This window comes from Sminthopsis crassicaudata, chromosome 3 (genome assembly GCF_048593235.1).
Source record: "Sminthopsis crassicaudata isolate SCR6 chromosome 3, ASM4859323v1, whole genome shotgun sequence".
Lineage (NCBI taxonomy): Eukaryota > Metazoa > Chordata > Mammalia > Dasyuromorphia > Dasyuridae > Sminthopsis > Sminthopsis crassicaudata.
Genome location: NC_133619.1, coordinates 42,829,646 through 42,846,197, shown reverse-complemented (window position 1 = coordinate 42,846,197; position 16,552 = coordinate 42,829,646). Strand labels below are relative to the sequence as shown.

The 16,552-nt window shown below is 36.2% G+C and overlaps 1 protein-coding gene across 2 annotated transcripts; it reads right to left on the bottom strand.

Annotated features, from left to right (window-relative positions):
• Positions 1 to 412: 412 nt before the first annotated feature.
• TM4SF4 (transmembrane 4 L six family member 4) lies at positions 413 to 16,114 on the bottom strand. 2 transcript variants are annotated; one of them, XM_074298354.1, is made up of 5 exons: positions 15,777 to 16,114; positions 13,865 to 13,954; positions 10,737 to 10,873; positions 2,518 to 2,707; positions 416 to 657 (listed from the first exon to the last, which is right to left on the bottom strand). In XM_074298354.1, the coding sequence occupies exons 1-5, from the start codon at positions 15,948 to 15,950 to the stop codon at positions 640 to 642; spliced, it is 609 nt and encodes a 202-aa protein (XP_074154455.1). In that variant the 5' UTR covers positions 15,951 to 16,114; the 3' UTR covers positions 416 to 639. The 2 variants fall into 2 exon arrangements, with proteins under 2 accessions (XP_074154456.1, XP_074154455.1); XM_074298355.1 differs by lacking the exon at positions 13,865 to 13,954 and having other exon boundaries at positions 413 to 657.
• Between the last annotated feature and the right edge of the window lie 438 nt (positions 16,115 to 16,552).

Below are 16,552 nucleotides of genomic sequence, written 5' to 3'. Positions count from 1 at the left end.
CAATGAGATAATAGAAAGATTTTTGTAAAAAGTACTGAGAAAACTTTGGTTTGAAATCCCAATTTTTCTACTAACAATATATAACTTTAGCAAGAGACTTCAACTCTTTATCAAATTGGCTTCATCTTTCAGAGATGGTGATTAGAATTCTAAGGTGCCTTCCAACATTGATTTGGTTTTTTCAACATGATGGAGATACTCCCGTCTCATCAATTCTTTTCATGTTGTAGCCATAATATGTATGTGCATGGTACCACTAAGTATTTAATTTTGTAATTATAACAAAAGACTTAGGGAATTGAGCTTGCACCATACCCCAGATCTCAGAAAAGGAGACAAATCTAAAAAATGTTTAACTTATGTTATCGAGTTGCTACTGCCAAATATTTTTTAAAGTTAAAAATGTTCACATTCATTTACTCTTGAACAACTTACTAATTTTATTTTTTTATTAGAACACATTTCTAACATGGAATTTTAATAATTTGTGATTTATACAGAGTTAAGTTTAGGGTTAGGGTTAGGGATAGGGTTTGGTTCGAAGACCTTCTTGAACAATGTGTCAGGGACAAAGAATCTCCCAGAGATAATAGCTCTTTATCCAAGATAGTGAAGTATTCCAAATGGCTTATCAGAACTTTAATCAGTTCTTTTTCCCTAGGAAAGAGAAAAGACTCAAAATTACTCTAACTCAATCTTCCTCTTTTGATGTTCACCTTTCACCTTTAACTCATGACCAGCTGTATGATTATCAGATTTTCCTCCTTCTCCTCTGAAACTTATTTTTGCTAAAACCAAAATGCCCTTTTTTAGGGTTCATTTACACCCATGAATAGGTCCTTTTGAGTCTGTTCCTTTTCTCTTTTTTTGGCTTTTAAATAGTTGAGCTTCAAAAAAAATAAGTGACCAATGAATGGATGGCAATTCTAATTTAGCCCTTATTGTTCTAGGCCAGTGATTTCATCAGAAAGGGAGGAGAAATCCCTATGTGGAATCTCTTTTCATCATATAGACCAGTGATTTCCTCTGTAATTTTATAAAAGGAATTGGCTGGATTATTAAGAAGTAACTTGCTCCTGCTCATGTGTCTAAGATAGAACTTGAATCAAAATCTCTCTAATGTGACGGCAGGCCCTTTAGACACTATCCCGTATTGCCTCTTATTTAGTCATTAAAACAGCAGAATTTCTGTTTTGCTTAATCATCATGGTGGTTTTTCTTTAAAAAATAAAATAAAATAAAAATTGACTACAGTCAGTATCTTGGTGGGATTATATAAACAAAAACCATATCTTGACCCAGAACCCTCAGATTTTGTTAAACATTATCATTTTATGTATTTCTTATGGTCATCCTTGTGAATAAGAAGAACTTTGCTACTGATACCAACTTAAAACAGACCTTGTGTAAGAAAGGAAAATGAATGAGGATTTCTTATTCTCTACCTTGTATCAAGGGTTCATGCAAATTTATTGAGAGGGCATTTCATAAATTTAAAATGTCTGATATTATGAATAAAGTCACCACCTGACAAAATAGCAGTTGTTTAGAGAACATAAAAATTGCTTATTCTTTGAAAAAAAAAGTCATTTTGGGAATAGAGGTTTTTATCTTTCATAATATATCATTATATATATTACCTATAAGACTTTTGGATCATTCAATGTTTAGTTTGTTATAATTTTTGTTACTTTTTAATATTAGGTAATTACTGACTTGATTTTGCCAATAAATGAGCAAAACAGTGATGAAACTATTTCCATTTAATAGTTTCAACTTTATGGACATAGGCTCTGACACACTCAAAGACAAATAGGACTATATGATTATAGATTTACAACCAGAAGGGACCTCGGAGAGTCCAAAATAATGCTTTTACAGCAGTGGAACCTGAGGCCTAGAGACCTTAAATGACTTGTCTAGGTTCACATAGTTCACAGGAGTCTGAAGCAAGATCTGAATTCAGATCTTCCTGCACTATATCCAAAGTCCTATCTATTATACTATGATCTCACCAAGCCTCCTATGGGTTACTTCATAATGATATCCAGTTCTCTCATATTAAACACAGCAATAACATATTGGTTTTAAATTGATGTGCTTTGCAAGGATAGAACTATTTAAAAAAAGCCCTCATAAGTGATCAAATCAATTACCTCTAGATCTTTGTAAAAAACTAATGAAATCATATATTTAGAGCCTTTGGAAACAACATGCCCTGAATGGAGTCTTTATATTTCCACAGGAGGGAAGAAGAAACAGCTTGTCTACTTGTTCACCCCAAGTGGATATTAATGATGTACAAAGAGCAAAAGTAGTGCTTCTAGAATCCAGCCAAGGATCTCTGGCTCTGACCATGATGAGATGTGGCCTTTCAGGCAGACCAAGCTCTTTTTCCTGTCCTGGTTCCCTGTTAGCTTTGTGGATGGAGGTAAAGTCTGTGAAAGTCTCTTGATCAAATAGCCCTAACCTCCTGAGTTGACTCAGATATATAGATATAACAAATCATTAACTTACTCTGCAGATTTTAGGGCATTGGCATTTTTTGCAGGAAACCCCACAGCAAATTTTGGTCACGTAAGAGCCACAGAGTGATATCTGAATGCCACTTATTATGAGCTGGATGGAGAAGAAAGATAAGTTCCAGGGTACAATATGAATAGGTTCTTTGCAGTTATTCCATAATCCTGTGTCTTTGAGATAGTTCCTGTATAACAGAGGAAATATTCATTCATTCAACAAACATGTATTAAATCTTTATCACAGACAATGATCCCTCTGATATAGTTCTAGGAAGGTCTCATTTTGCCAAGTTTCCTTTTCCCTCCAATAGTACTTTATTTTTCCAATCACATGTAAAGCTAGTTTTCAATATTCATTTTTGCAAAATTTTGAGCTCCATATTTTTACTCCCTCTCACCCTTCCCTCTTTCCTCCTCAAGAGAGCAAGCAATCTGATATAGATTATATATGTACAATTTCCATACTAGTCTCATTAGAAATTCAAAGAGAAAAACGAGAAAGAAAAAGCAAAAGGAAAGAAAAGATGAAAATATTATGTTGCAACCCACATTCTATCTCCATAGTTCTCTCTCTGGATTGCATTTTCTATCCCAAGTCTGTTGGAATTATCTTAGATCACCACATTGTTGAGAAGAACTAAGTCTACCATAAATGATCATCACATGATCTTACTGTAACTGTGTAACTGTGTACAGTGTTCTCCTAGTTTTATCACTCAGCATCAGTTCATATAGGTCCTTCCAGGTTTTTCTAAAATCATCCTATCTTTTAGAACAATAATATTCCATTATATTCACATACCATAACTTATTCAGTCACTCCCTAGTTTATGAACATCCACTCAATTTCCAATTCCTTGCCACCATAAAAAGAGCTGCTACAAACATTATTTGCACATGGGGATCCTTTTCCCTCTATTATGATCTCTTTGGAATACAGACTCAGTAGTGACACTGATGGATCAAAGGGTATGCATAATTTTATAGACCTTTGGAAATAGTTCCAAATTGCTCTCTAGAATGGCTGCATCAGTTCACAACTCTACCAATAATTTATTAGTTTTCTAGTTTTTCCACATCCCCTCCAACAATTATCATTATATTTTCCTGTCAACTTAGTCAATCTGATAGTTATGAGGTGGTACCTCAGAGTTGTTTTAATTTGCATTTTTCTAATCATTAATGATTTAGAGCATTTTTTCATGTATTATAAATGGTTTTAATTTCTTCATCTGAAAATTGTTCATATCCTTTGACCATTTATCATTTGGAGAATGTCTTTTATTCTTATAAAATTGATTCAGTTCTTTTAGAAATGAGGCCTTTATCAGGAAAAAAATTTGCCAATTGTTTCTTGATCAATGTGTGTAGGGATATTATGAGGATCAAATGAGATGATGGTTTAAATCACTTTGCAAATTTTAAAGCATCATATGAATTGTTATTATTATTAAATTATTAATTAGCAATCAGCAGAACGCCAATCTGCTGATGACTTCATTTCCTAAGGCTGCTACTGTGTTCCTGCTGAGTTCAAGCTATGTTTATAGAGCAATATGGGGGTCTGCTACGAAATGTTTAACAGCTGGACTCTTCTTGGGAAAATATATGCACATATGCTTTCAAGTTTAATCTGAATCACTAACATTTTTAAGTCTAGGCAATGAACAAAACAGTACTTCAAACCATGATCTGTAGTGATTGCCAATTTTCAAGGTGTAAATATTTGTTGCTGTTCACTTTTTTCTGCCATTTTCAACTCTTTGTGAACCCATTTGGGGTTTTCTTGGGAAAGATACTGGAGTGGGTTGCCATTTTCTTCTCCAGCTCATTTTACAGCTGAAGTAAACAAGGTGAAGTGATTTGCTTAGGGTCAGATAGCTAGGAAAAGTCTGAGATTGGACTTGAACTCAGGTTTTCCAGATTCCCAGGACTAGAGTATATTTGAGGCATTCTCCTTATAAGAATTCAAGAGATCTCCAGATCAAAACACATTTTCAGAAATGTTTGGCTAAGTGGCAGAGTGAATAAAGTATTGAGAAGACATCTTCCTGAGTTCAAATCTAGCTCCTGAAACTACCTAGTTGTGTTATCCTGGGCAAATCACTTAGTTTTCCAATTTTTCAGTTTGCTTCAATTTCCTAACATGAAAACTGAAAAGAATAATAGCACCTGGGACAGTTAAGTAGTGCAGTGATTAGAGCACCAGCTTTTGAATCTGGAAATCTCATCTTCATGAGTTCAAATCTGACTTTGAACACTTACTAACTGGGTAACTCTGGGCAGGCCCCTTAAACTCCAATTGTCTTAATATACTGCTGAAGAAAATGGCAAAGTACTCCAGTATCTTTGCAAAACAACAACAATCACAACAACAAAAAGACTCCAAATGGGGTCAGGAAGAGTGGTTTACAACTGAAGACTAAAAAACAGTATTCCATTTTTGCCAAATCATAGAAAAAAAGGAAGCACAGAATGTTAGAGAAGTGACCTGAGAGATCATTCATCCAGCTCAGTATGATCTTGCTTTGCTCTTGGACCCAATAATTTTCTCAAGATCCTACAGCAGGTGAATAGTTGTGAAGGGGAAGTTTCTCCAATACTCACATGAAGCAGTTTCTTAGATCACAATTTAATAACTGACAGTGATAAAATTTATACTTCTGAGCTTCTGGAGATTTTTTTTATTCTATACAGAAAATGTGGCACTGGAGAGTTTTGGGCCGGGATTGGTATTTTTTTGTTTCTTTTGTTCCTAAATTGAGTTTCCCTTCTTTTCCTTGAAAAAGCTTGACTTGAGAGAATTGGGGCAACACTGACATCTTGTGATCAGATTGATAAAACAGGTCAGGAAAGCTCATTACAGAGTTAGGAAAGTTTTCTGTCAAGTTTTAAACTTTAATTTTTATTCATGAATATTTCATTAATCTGTGGTTTTTATCACTGTGGGAACTCCCCCCACAGATGCAGATTGCAATCCATTTGCAATTTATAGTCTTAGTGGATAGATGGATGAATAGATAATGAGCCTGAGTGTATCACCTATGAGCTCATTGCTAATTAGCCTCAGAGAACCCAGGCTTTCCCAACTTCAAGAACAACAGCACTCTAATAGGCTATGCTGCCCCTGATTATTAACAAGTTACAGAACTTGAGAGGCAGAAACTACCTAAGGGTCCATCTTATCTAATATACATCCAATAGGAATTCCACTATAACATACTTTGCAAATGACCATCTAGCCCCTGTTATAAAAACTGACAAGAGAAAGTCCATTGAAGAAGTGGGAAATTTCTAATCATAATGAAGTCTTTCCCAATAACAAGTTTAAATTGGGATCTTTGTAACATCTACCTCTTATTCCTGGCTCTTCTCTCTGGGGCCAAAAAGAGCAAATTTGCTGGGTATGTTAGTTATCCTTTCCAGTTTAATGTTATGTGCATAACATCTGCATATCATTTATTAAAGTTATTTGAATGTCAAAAACAGCAGAAACTTCCTGACATGTAGACATCAAAATATGAATCCTACTTTTCAACCTCTCCTTAGTCCACATAACTGAATTATAAACTAGCCTCTAGGTTAGATAGAGTCCATCTCTGGCCAGTTATCTGTCAACTCTATAATTTAGGTGGTTGTTCGTAAATCCGCATCCCATTTTCAGATTCTATGCTAGTCATTAATTTCCCAAATCCATTTTTCTCTTCTGCATCCCTTGCTTTCCATGGACAACAATCTATACTTTTAGCACCTTATACTTTAGCAATATTTTTAGATTCCTCCTATTGCTCCAGGAGCAGGTATCAATAGAATAACCAGCATATCAGTCATCCTGTGACCGCCAACTTTGGGGATGATGGACCTTTCTCTTGTTTGACTTTGGGACATGTTGATTTACTCTAAAAACATCATAGATTTAGAGTTGGAACAGAACTCAGTGCAATCTGTACTTTTTGTTGGAGTGCAAACTGAGACCCACAACGGTATAGTAACTTGCTGGGAATGTTCTCCATTTTGATAAGCTTGGTGGGCTATCTCAGAAACACATCCTAGGAAGAAAACAGTACTCTATTGCTATCATCAGGCCAACAAATAATTGCCTCCATGTGCCCCAATAGAAATTCACCAACTCCTGCTTCTCTTCTTTCTTTGCCCCTTATTGGATAATCACTCAAGTAGAAGCCTCTATCACTTGAAAGTGGCTCAGCCAGGGAAGAGTCTCTAGTAGAGAATTTTTCTTGGTCTTGTAACTTCTTTATCCTCAAAGTATCCAGTTACCTCCTCATCAAGAACAACAAAATCAAATCTGATTTTGTGGAGCTCTTAATATACAGCTGTCCTTTCTCTTCTTCTGAGCAACAAGAAATCACACCTTAATAACACCTCTCCATAAATCCTACACAATTTTATTCTTCTGAATTCAGATGAAGCCCTTCTCTCCAGTTCTTATTCTCGTCCCACAACTTTCACCCTTAGAAACCAAAATTTGATCCACTGAATTAAGCATACTAATTTGCAGCTACAAAGAACCTAACCAGAATTCCAGTGACCAGAGAAAAGAGAAGACTCAGTCCCACAAGGCTCCTTGCCAAGACAGAGCTTTGTTAAAAGACTTGGAATGCAGCCTCAATTAAATGTAAAACTCCATCTGAGGCTAACACAAAGTGGATAGTCAACAAGCATCCAAGGGAACGCTGAAAAGAATAGTTGTGAAATCTCAGCTGAGAATCCGCTCCCTGGCTGGCTAAACCTTTGGCTATTATTTTGTCACTTCAGCTATGATTTGGCAAGCTGGAGGAAGTAGATAGATAGATAGATAGATAGATAGATAGATAGATAGATAGATAGATAGATAGATGGATGGATGATAGGCAGATAGACAGGTGGATGGATAAAGAGGTAGACATATGTAGATGGAAAGATGAACAAGAGATGGATAGGATAGCTAGATTAGATGGATGGATGGACAAATAATGGATAGGTAGTTGGATGGATAGATAAATTAGGTAGATGGATAGATGAGATAGATTAAATAGGTGAATGGACAGGTAATATATGTAAATAACCTTATAAGACCAAAAGCTGTATTGGATAATGTTATGGTCCAGGAGTCAGGATAACCTGAATTCAAATCCATACTATCTTTGTGATTTTAGGCAAATCACTTAACTTCTCTCTTAGTTTTCTCATTTACAAAATGGCAATAATAGTAGCACCTACCTCCAAAGATAAATTGGATGAAATTTTTAAAGCCTTTGCAAAATTTAAAGCACTATGTAAATGCTATTATTATTAAATTAAAATAGTATATACCATATACTCCAAGATAAAGTCAAAATGGGTACATACTATAGATGGAAAGGGTGATACTATAAGCAAGTTAGGAGAGCAAGGAATAGTTTACTTATCAGATTCATGGAGAAGGGAAGAATTTATGAGCAAATGAGAAAATACTATGAAATGCAAAATATATAATTTTGATTACATTAAATTAAAAAGGAATTGCAGAAAACTAATGAAAGATTCAAAGTAAAGCAGAAAGCTAGGAAACAATTTTACTGCCAGTGTTTATGATAAAGACCTTATTTCTAAAATATATAGAGAACTGAATCAAATTTGTAAGAATACAAGTCATTCCCGAATTGATAAATGGTCAAAAGATTAAAAGACAGTTTTCAGATAGAGAAATTAAAACTATAGTCATATGGGGGAAAATGTTCTAAATCATTATTGATTAGAGAAATGTGAATTAAAATACCTCTGAGATATCATCTCACAAGTATCAGATTGGCTAACATGATAAAAAGGGGAAAATGATCAATGTTGGAGAGCATGTGGAAAAATGGTTATTAAATGACCCAAACATTCTGAAGAGCAATTTGGAATTATGTCCAAAGGGCATTAAAACTTTGCATTGTTACTACTGAATCTGTGTCTCAAAGAGACTATAAAAGAGGGGAAAGGGCCCACATGTGCAAAAATGTTTGTGCCAGCTCTTTTTGTGATGGCAAAGAATTGGAAATTGAGTGGATGTCCACTAACTGGAGCATGGCTGAACAAGTTGTAGTATATAAATGTATCAGAATACTATTGTACTATAAGAAATGATGAGCAAGTAGATTTCAGAGAAACCTAGAAAGATTTATATGAACTGATGCTAAGTGCAGTGAGCAGAACCATGAAAACATTGTATACAGTAACAGCAACATTGTGTGATGATCAATTTTGACAGACTTAGCTTTTCTCAACAATATAAAGATCTAAGACTATTCCAAAACACACATGATGGAAAATGCTATCCACATGCAGAGGAAGAAGCGTGGAGTCTGAATGCAGACTGAAGTATACTATTTTAACTTTTTTTCTGATTCTTCTTTATTCTGATATTCTTTTACAACATGACTAATGTAACATATTTAATATGATTGTACGAAAATAACCTAAACTAGATTGCTTATCATCTTGGAGAGGATGGGAGTGACGGAGAAAAAATTTGGATCAAATCTTATAAAGGTAAACACTGAAAATTATGTTTGTTTAATTGAAAAAATAAAGTACTATTAAGAGAAAAAATAAAATTAGTGTAAGTCACAACTAAAAAAAAATTTAAGTATATAAAAGGAACTTTTATGAATTTGTTGTTGAGTTGTTTTAGTCACGTCCTATTCTTCATGGCTTCCAGTTAGGATTTTCTTGGCAAATTTTCCTTTCCACTCATTTTACAAATGAGAAATGGAGGCAGATAACTTGCCTAAGGTCACATAGCTAGTAAGTATTTGAGGCCAGATTTGAACTCACAAAGATGAGTTTTCCTGACTTCAAGTCCAGCACTCTGATACCTCCTAGCTCCCCATGTACATGAAGGTAATCAAGAACTAGGACAGTAGCCATTGACTTAATTCCTTTCAGAACCCAAGTCCTTTTGCCAAGTTATGAAGTATGTGTTTGTTTTTCCTCTCTAACATCATATGGTTTACTCATTAAAAAAAGAAATAAAAGGAGAATTAAAAGACAGAAAATTGGGCAAAGTTATCAGTATTAAACACTCTTTTGGAATTATCACCAAGAAATGTTGCTGAATTTCCCCTGAGATGGAAGGATAATATAGGGATAGGAGTTACATGCTCCAAGTATGGCTAAGATATGCTGCCTGCCTTGTAGAGCACAGTGCGGGGGCATTTCTCCATCCCACTGGAAGAATATGTTAGATATGAGAAAAGGGAAGGACCCAGAATTAGGAGAGAGATGGCCTCAGATCTTAGCTCTCCAAACAAGTGGGTGTGTTATTTAACCTGACTCTTCCTTTCCTCCCATGTAAATTAGAGATAATTATAGAGCTTGATAGTACGCAGCTTACTTGGTTGTTGTATGAACTAAATGTGGTGTCTGTAAAGCACTTTGCCAACCTTCACACATTATTTAAATACTGGTTATTATTATTATAGTCATGGTATTTGGAGGTGAAAAGAACTAGATCCATCCATTCCAAACCCCTTGCTTAATATATAGGATGCTAGAGAATCACAAACACACAGTAAAGATCAATAGATTTAACCAATGTTTTCTGGCTCCTTTTATGTAGCAGTTTTGATTTACAAAATAGGTTTGGCAACCATATGAAGCAGTCATTGCAAATGTCATTATCCTCATTGTACAGATAGGGAAACTGAGATAAGAGAAAATTAATGTGACTTGTTAGGAATTATACAGTTCATAGGAGGCAAAGCCAAAGTATAGATAGGATCATTAATCTACAGCTAGAAGGAACCTCAGAGGACATCAAAGTGCAAGAAAGTTATATGTTTTGTTCTAGGTGGTACAGTAGTTAGTGGCAGATCTGGGATTTAAACCCAAGTCACCTGACTGCAAATAAAATGCAATTCCAATTGTACCATAAAAAGGGTGCTGTAATGGGCTCAGTACAGTCAGGATATAAGACTTCCTAGAGATAATCCAAGCCCTCTCATTCCTAAAGTTCACACTCATCAATCATCTTTTGGAAATTAATTGAGTGCCATTTTCAGAAAACTTGGGGAGAGATCATTGTGCCCTTTGGGAATGGGAAAGTGGTTGTTTATATTTACTTTAAAGTGAGGTAGAGATGAATAAAACATTCACCTTTATAATTATAACAAGAGCACACACGTTTTCCTTTCCTCAGTCCTCTTGTTGAACCTGCGTGTGTGTGTGTGTGTGTGCAGTGACTAATCTTACCCATTATGAAAGGGATATTCCCATGTATTGTTTCCCACAAGACATTTGGGACCCCTAATAATAGCAACCACTGAGATGGCAAATGCATATAAAGCTCCTACAATGCCAGTCCCAAGAAACATCATGGTGTTCAGCATCTGAAAAAGAGAAAAAGTTATTTTTCACTCTTATGAGATGATATAACTTCACAAAAATCAAAAAGCGGTGGTGGTAAATTACTCCTGGAGTAATTGCTTCTCTTCCAGGCTTGGAAAATACCTTCATTACAACAAATACATAAGGATAAGAAAGTAAATACAGGTATGGGACAGTTGGTGACACAGCAGATCAAATGCAGAGATGAAAAATAATAGCACTACCTCACTGGGAGGATCCAAGGAAATCATTTCTATAAAATGGGTTTAGTAGACTGCCTGACATGTGTTAGGCACTGTATAAATATCATTATGCCCAATTTACAGATTATAAAATTATAAAAAATAAAATTGTCAGAGATTATGTCACTTCTCAGGAAATCATTAGATCATGTTATGGGCACCTTCACAGACAAATAGTCAGCTTGTCCCCACCTAGGTCTCCCCTCTCCACTTTCCAGCCCTCATTTCTATGCCAGGTATTCTCGAGTTTATCTGCACCTAACCTGTCTCTGGAACCACAGTCTCACATCTCCAGCAATCTCTTGGATATTGGATAAACTATATTTCTCACAGACACCTTAATCTCTATGTGTCCAAAACTGAGCTCATTAATCTTCCCCTTCTTCCTACTTTCTCTGTCAGGTAAAACCACCATCCCCTCAGTCACAGGCTGGCCATCCATGTGCTGTTCCTGACTCTTCCATGTCATTCACCCTCCATATCCAATTGATTGTCATGCCCTGTCTTTTCTATATTAACATTTTCTCATATATATATATATATATATATATATATATATATATATATATATATATCCCTTTCTCTCCTCTGACACTGCTATCACCCTAATGAAGACTCTAATCCCCTCACTCCTGGACTATGGCAATAATTTACTTATTGGTCTTCCTAATTTGTCTTTCCTCACTCTTATCCAGTCTTCATTCAATGATCTTCCTAAAGTACAAGTTTAACCATGTCACCTCTCCCATCATTTAATCAACTCTAGTGGCTCCCTAATTATCTCCAGAATCAAATATAAAATCCTCTGTTGGGCTTTCAAAGCTCTTCATAACTTGGCCCCTACCCATCTTTCTAATCCTATTTTTTGTAACATGGCCCAAGGTCACACAGCCAGTAGCTGAAGTTAAATTTGATCCTGATTCCATACTTAACACTCTATCCACTGCCCTACTTAACTGCCCCTTTCCAATCTTATAACTTTCTCCTTTCCACCTATTCCCTGATCCAATGGTTCTGGCATCCTCACTGTCCCTTGCATAAGACACTCTGTGTCCCCATTCTGAGCATTTTCATTAGCTGCCCCTACACCTAGAACTCTCTTCTTCAATTTTGACTTTTGACTTTCCTTAAATCCCAGCTAAAATCTAATCATCTTCAAAAAGCTGTTCCCAATCACTTTTAATTCTTATACTTTCTCTCTGGCCATCTTCAGTTTATCCCATACGTAATCTTGTTTGTACTAGTTTTTCACATGCTGTCTCACCTATTAGATGGGGAGCTTCTTCAGATCAGGGGCTGTCTTTTGCCTTTCTTTGTAGTCCCAAAGTATAGTATAGAGCTTGTCCCTTGATAAGCATTTTGCAAGTGTTTATTGACTGACTGAATGTTGATCAGTTTTCCAGCAGCCACAAATAATTGTTCTTTCTGTCCCTTCGCCTAAGGTTCCTGGAGAAAACATCCATGGTGATATCAAGGAGAGTACAGTGGTCTACAAGCTTAATAATTGTATACCTGACTGACATTGGAGCTAGCTATAGTACTGCTTAGAGCCGTCTTAAGTGTCAGTGGAGTTGGTTATTACCCAATGTGCTTCCCTCACCAGTTTCTCCAAAGGCACTACTCATCCTGTCCTTCAATACTTCTCTACATTCATGTGAATCCCTGAAATTTCATAGGTACAATTTTATTGCTTTGGTACTTATCTTTATCCTTTGTTGACTGCTGATGTTTTAGGTCACAATAGTCACCCATGCTTAGGATCTGAGAGTTAGAAGTGCTCTTCTTAGTGTAATAAAATAAATAATGTAATAGATAAAAAGTACCAGATGTAGAGTTAGAAAAACCTGAATTAAATCTCACTTCTGACATTTAATTATATGACCATGTATGACTGACTTAATATTTAAGTTCCTCAGTTTCCGCATCTATAAAATGGAGGTAGGAATGTATACTATATGGAACTATATGTTGCTAAGTTCAAATGAAGTAATGGTTGTAAAGTGTTTTGAAACTTAAATTATCAGTTATTGTCGGAGAGGCTACCCATCAATAGGAGAATGACTAAACAAATTGTGATGTGTAAATGTAAAGGAAGTGACAAATGCAGAGCAGAATACAGAGAGATTAAAGAACTGAGTTTCAGTCCTAGGCCTGATGTTTTCATCTATATAACTCTGAGGCTTGTTTGTTAACCATGTGTAGAACTATGTTGAGGAGGCACATTTGAGATGATCCCAGAGGGAAATGAGAAAGAAGTTGGTATTTGGCCCTAATAACAAGGATATTATGACTGATTGTACATGATTGAGAGGGACAGTGGAGGAAATGACAATCATAAGGACTGATCTGGCTTCAAATCCTCCTCTTTAATACTAGCTAGGTGTGATCTCGTGACCAAGTCTCTTAATCTCAGCTTTTTGGATTTGTAAACTAGGAATAAAAATAACCTTGTTCTTAGGGCTACTGAGAGGCTCATGTGATAGAACATATATAAAGTCTTTTGTAATTGTAAAGTCCTTTACAAATATCAGTAATTAATTAAGTGTAAAATTTATTAATTAAATAAAGCTTCAGGGATTATTGTATTATCACTAGCTGTGAAACTGGTCCCCCCCCCTTCTCCATTGCCTCCCCAAACTACCTCCATTTCCAACAGAACAGAAGCTCCTCAAAGGCAAGGTCGGGGTGATCACTCTGATTTACCGGGACCTGGGCATTCTGCTGCCCCTTTTTTGACTCTTGTTCACTCACTTTGAGCTTCTTTCCACAATCCTCCTGTTCATAGATTTCACAGCAGTCAATATTCTTCGAATTCAACAATGAGACAACAGGAAGAATCATCTATCAACAGCAAGAAGATACCCACAATGAGAGTGGAACTTGGAAATGAAGTTGGGGATCCTCTACGTCATCCATGTTCAAGGGATTTGTCCCATGATGAATTGTAAGGACTGGGAGCAGTTATGGGAAAAAATATGAGGGATGACTTTTGCTAAACAATGGGTGCTCATAAATGGTTCTGTTATAGGTGCAGGTAAAAGAAAATGTTGTTCTTTTTAAGGGCATGTTTTAAAAAATGCAAACTTCAATTAAATGAATAGGGATAAACAACTACCTAGTTGTGACAGCAAAAGAGCATGGAGAGAGTACATTATCAGACCTGGAGGATCCACCTGAATGTGCAAAGGTATGGAAGCAGGAAGAGAACTATCATATACAGAGATATGGATAGATGACAAATCTGTCATGGGACATGGCTAAACATAAAGCCGAAAGAAGTAGGGATTTGGACTGAAATCTCTTTTTGGGTAGGTACAAAAAGGGTAAAATTAAAGTAAAATAATGAATTCATCTAATAAAATGATATTTAAAAATTACTCAAACAGAAGACTTGCCTACTTGATTCCCTTTTGTACTTTGAATTTTCCTTCTAAAACATCTCCAAGAATGGTACTTTTTCTGCGACTTCCCAGCTCAGCTGAAAGTGTGGAATTGGCTGCATTGTTATGAAGTTTAGTCTGTCTTCAAGCCTTTTATCTTCAATGTCAGTACAGAGTGACAAGCTGCCCCAATGTTATAGGCTACTTAATTCAGAATCCTATTAAGGAGCTGTTTAGGTTGTTATTCTTCAATCCTGTCCAACTCTTCATGATCTTTGCAAAGATATTGGAGCGTTTTCCTTTTCTAGCGTGACCCCATGTTACAGATGAGGAACTGAAGCAAATAGGGACTAAGTGGCTCGCCCAACATCACATAACTAATAAGTAGCTAAGGTTGAATTTGAACTTGGAGCTTCCTGATTCCAAGCTCAGTGATCTATTCACTGATCCACCTAGGAAATGGCAAAACTCTAGTATATCTGCCAAGAAAACTATAAATAAGGTCATGAAGAGTCAGACATGATTGAAAATAACTGAAGAACAAAGGCATAGAAAGAGGTGAAAGCATACCATTTGTTAACTTTCAATTTCAATTAATTTTTCTTGCTAAGTTCTAACCCCTGTTCTGGTCTGCTGTGCTACTGAAAGACTTGCACCCTCTAAATTCAGTGTCCTGGAAAAAATTCTCTCCATTCAGACCATCATCCCCCTTACCTCCCCCCACAAGAAATTTGAACTCTAATCTAAGAACTACTAGATTGGTGAGAATGATTTTGCCTGCAACCAATTGACTTTCCCCTTATTCCCTCCTGACCAGCTCCATGAAAAAAACTCCCTCCTGACCAGCTCCCCTTTATGTCTGTCTTCCCCCTTTAGAATGTAAGTGCCTCATGGGCAGAAACTTCCTGGTGTTTGTATGCCAGTGCTTAGTGATTAGCACAATATGTGGCATGTAATAAATGTGTTATCTATTAATCCAACTATATTATCTGTCAGAAATAATGGTTTTCCCAAAGATATTACGTTATGGTAAAATTATATGTAATCAGGTTGATGGGAGGTAAATGTGACTAAAGGATTATTCATATTCTTTCAAGGAGTGCACAATTGCATCAAAGTCACTGGCTAAAATGATTTCTATTAACAACTGAACATATCCCCAAATCAATTCACATCCTTAAAAAATATCATACTAGTAATAAGACCAAAGAGGGCAGAAGCCAATCTATTATGCCCTTTTGGGAGAGGGAATTTGAATTGGGTTTTAGGAGATGTTTACTCACCAAGACCCCACTTCCTAATATTCCTCCAAAATACCAGACCTCTTCGGAAAGGTTTATATTGTTGTCCATTTTCTTAGCTCCGGGAAAGAAGAGTAGGATATTTGTCAGGGTGGCTGAAATGGCCAGAGGGATGAGGGTGCCCCCCACACACCGTGCACAGGTCATATGACACATCCTTCTGATGAAAGACAAAGGAAATTAAGGTGGAAGAATGATCATCCACTCCTATAAGTTCTCTTCAGAGGTCCTAGGCTAGAAATCCCAAATATTTTTCCCAAATGCTATCTTAGATATTTCAGTCTCTTAAATTAGGCAAAGCAACCCAAGATACTTGCCTGCTCTCCTGACCAGTTTTAATGGCCCCTCCATGAGTGTGATTATGTACAGAGCAATCATTTCACCATGGAGACTGATAAAGTCTGTTAATATTCCACCAGCAAAAGGAAGGACAGGCATATAAATATGCTGTTGGTGGAGTTGTGAATTGGTCAAATCAGTCTAGAAATTGGCTTAGTATTATGCTCAAAAAATGGCTAAATTCATAACCTTTGACTGGAGATCCCATAATGGTACATGTATCCCAAAGACAAAAAGGACCTACATACAATAAAATATTTTGGGCAGCAGTGCTGTGGGAGAGGTAGAAATGGTGGGGGTGCTCCTTGATTGAGGAATGCTAACATACTATAGCACAAAAATGGGATGGAATATTATTGACTTAAGAAACGACTACATGGATATCTTCAACATAGAGAAGATCTAATCCAGTTCCAATT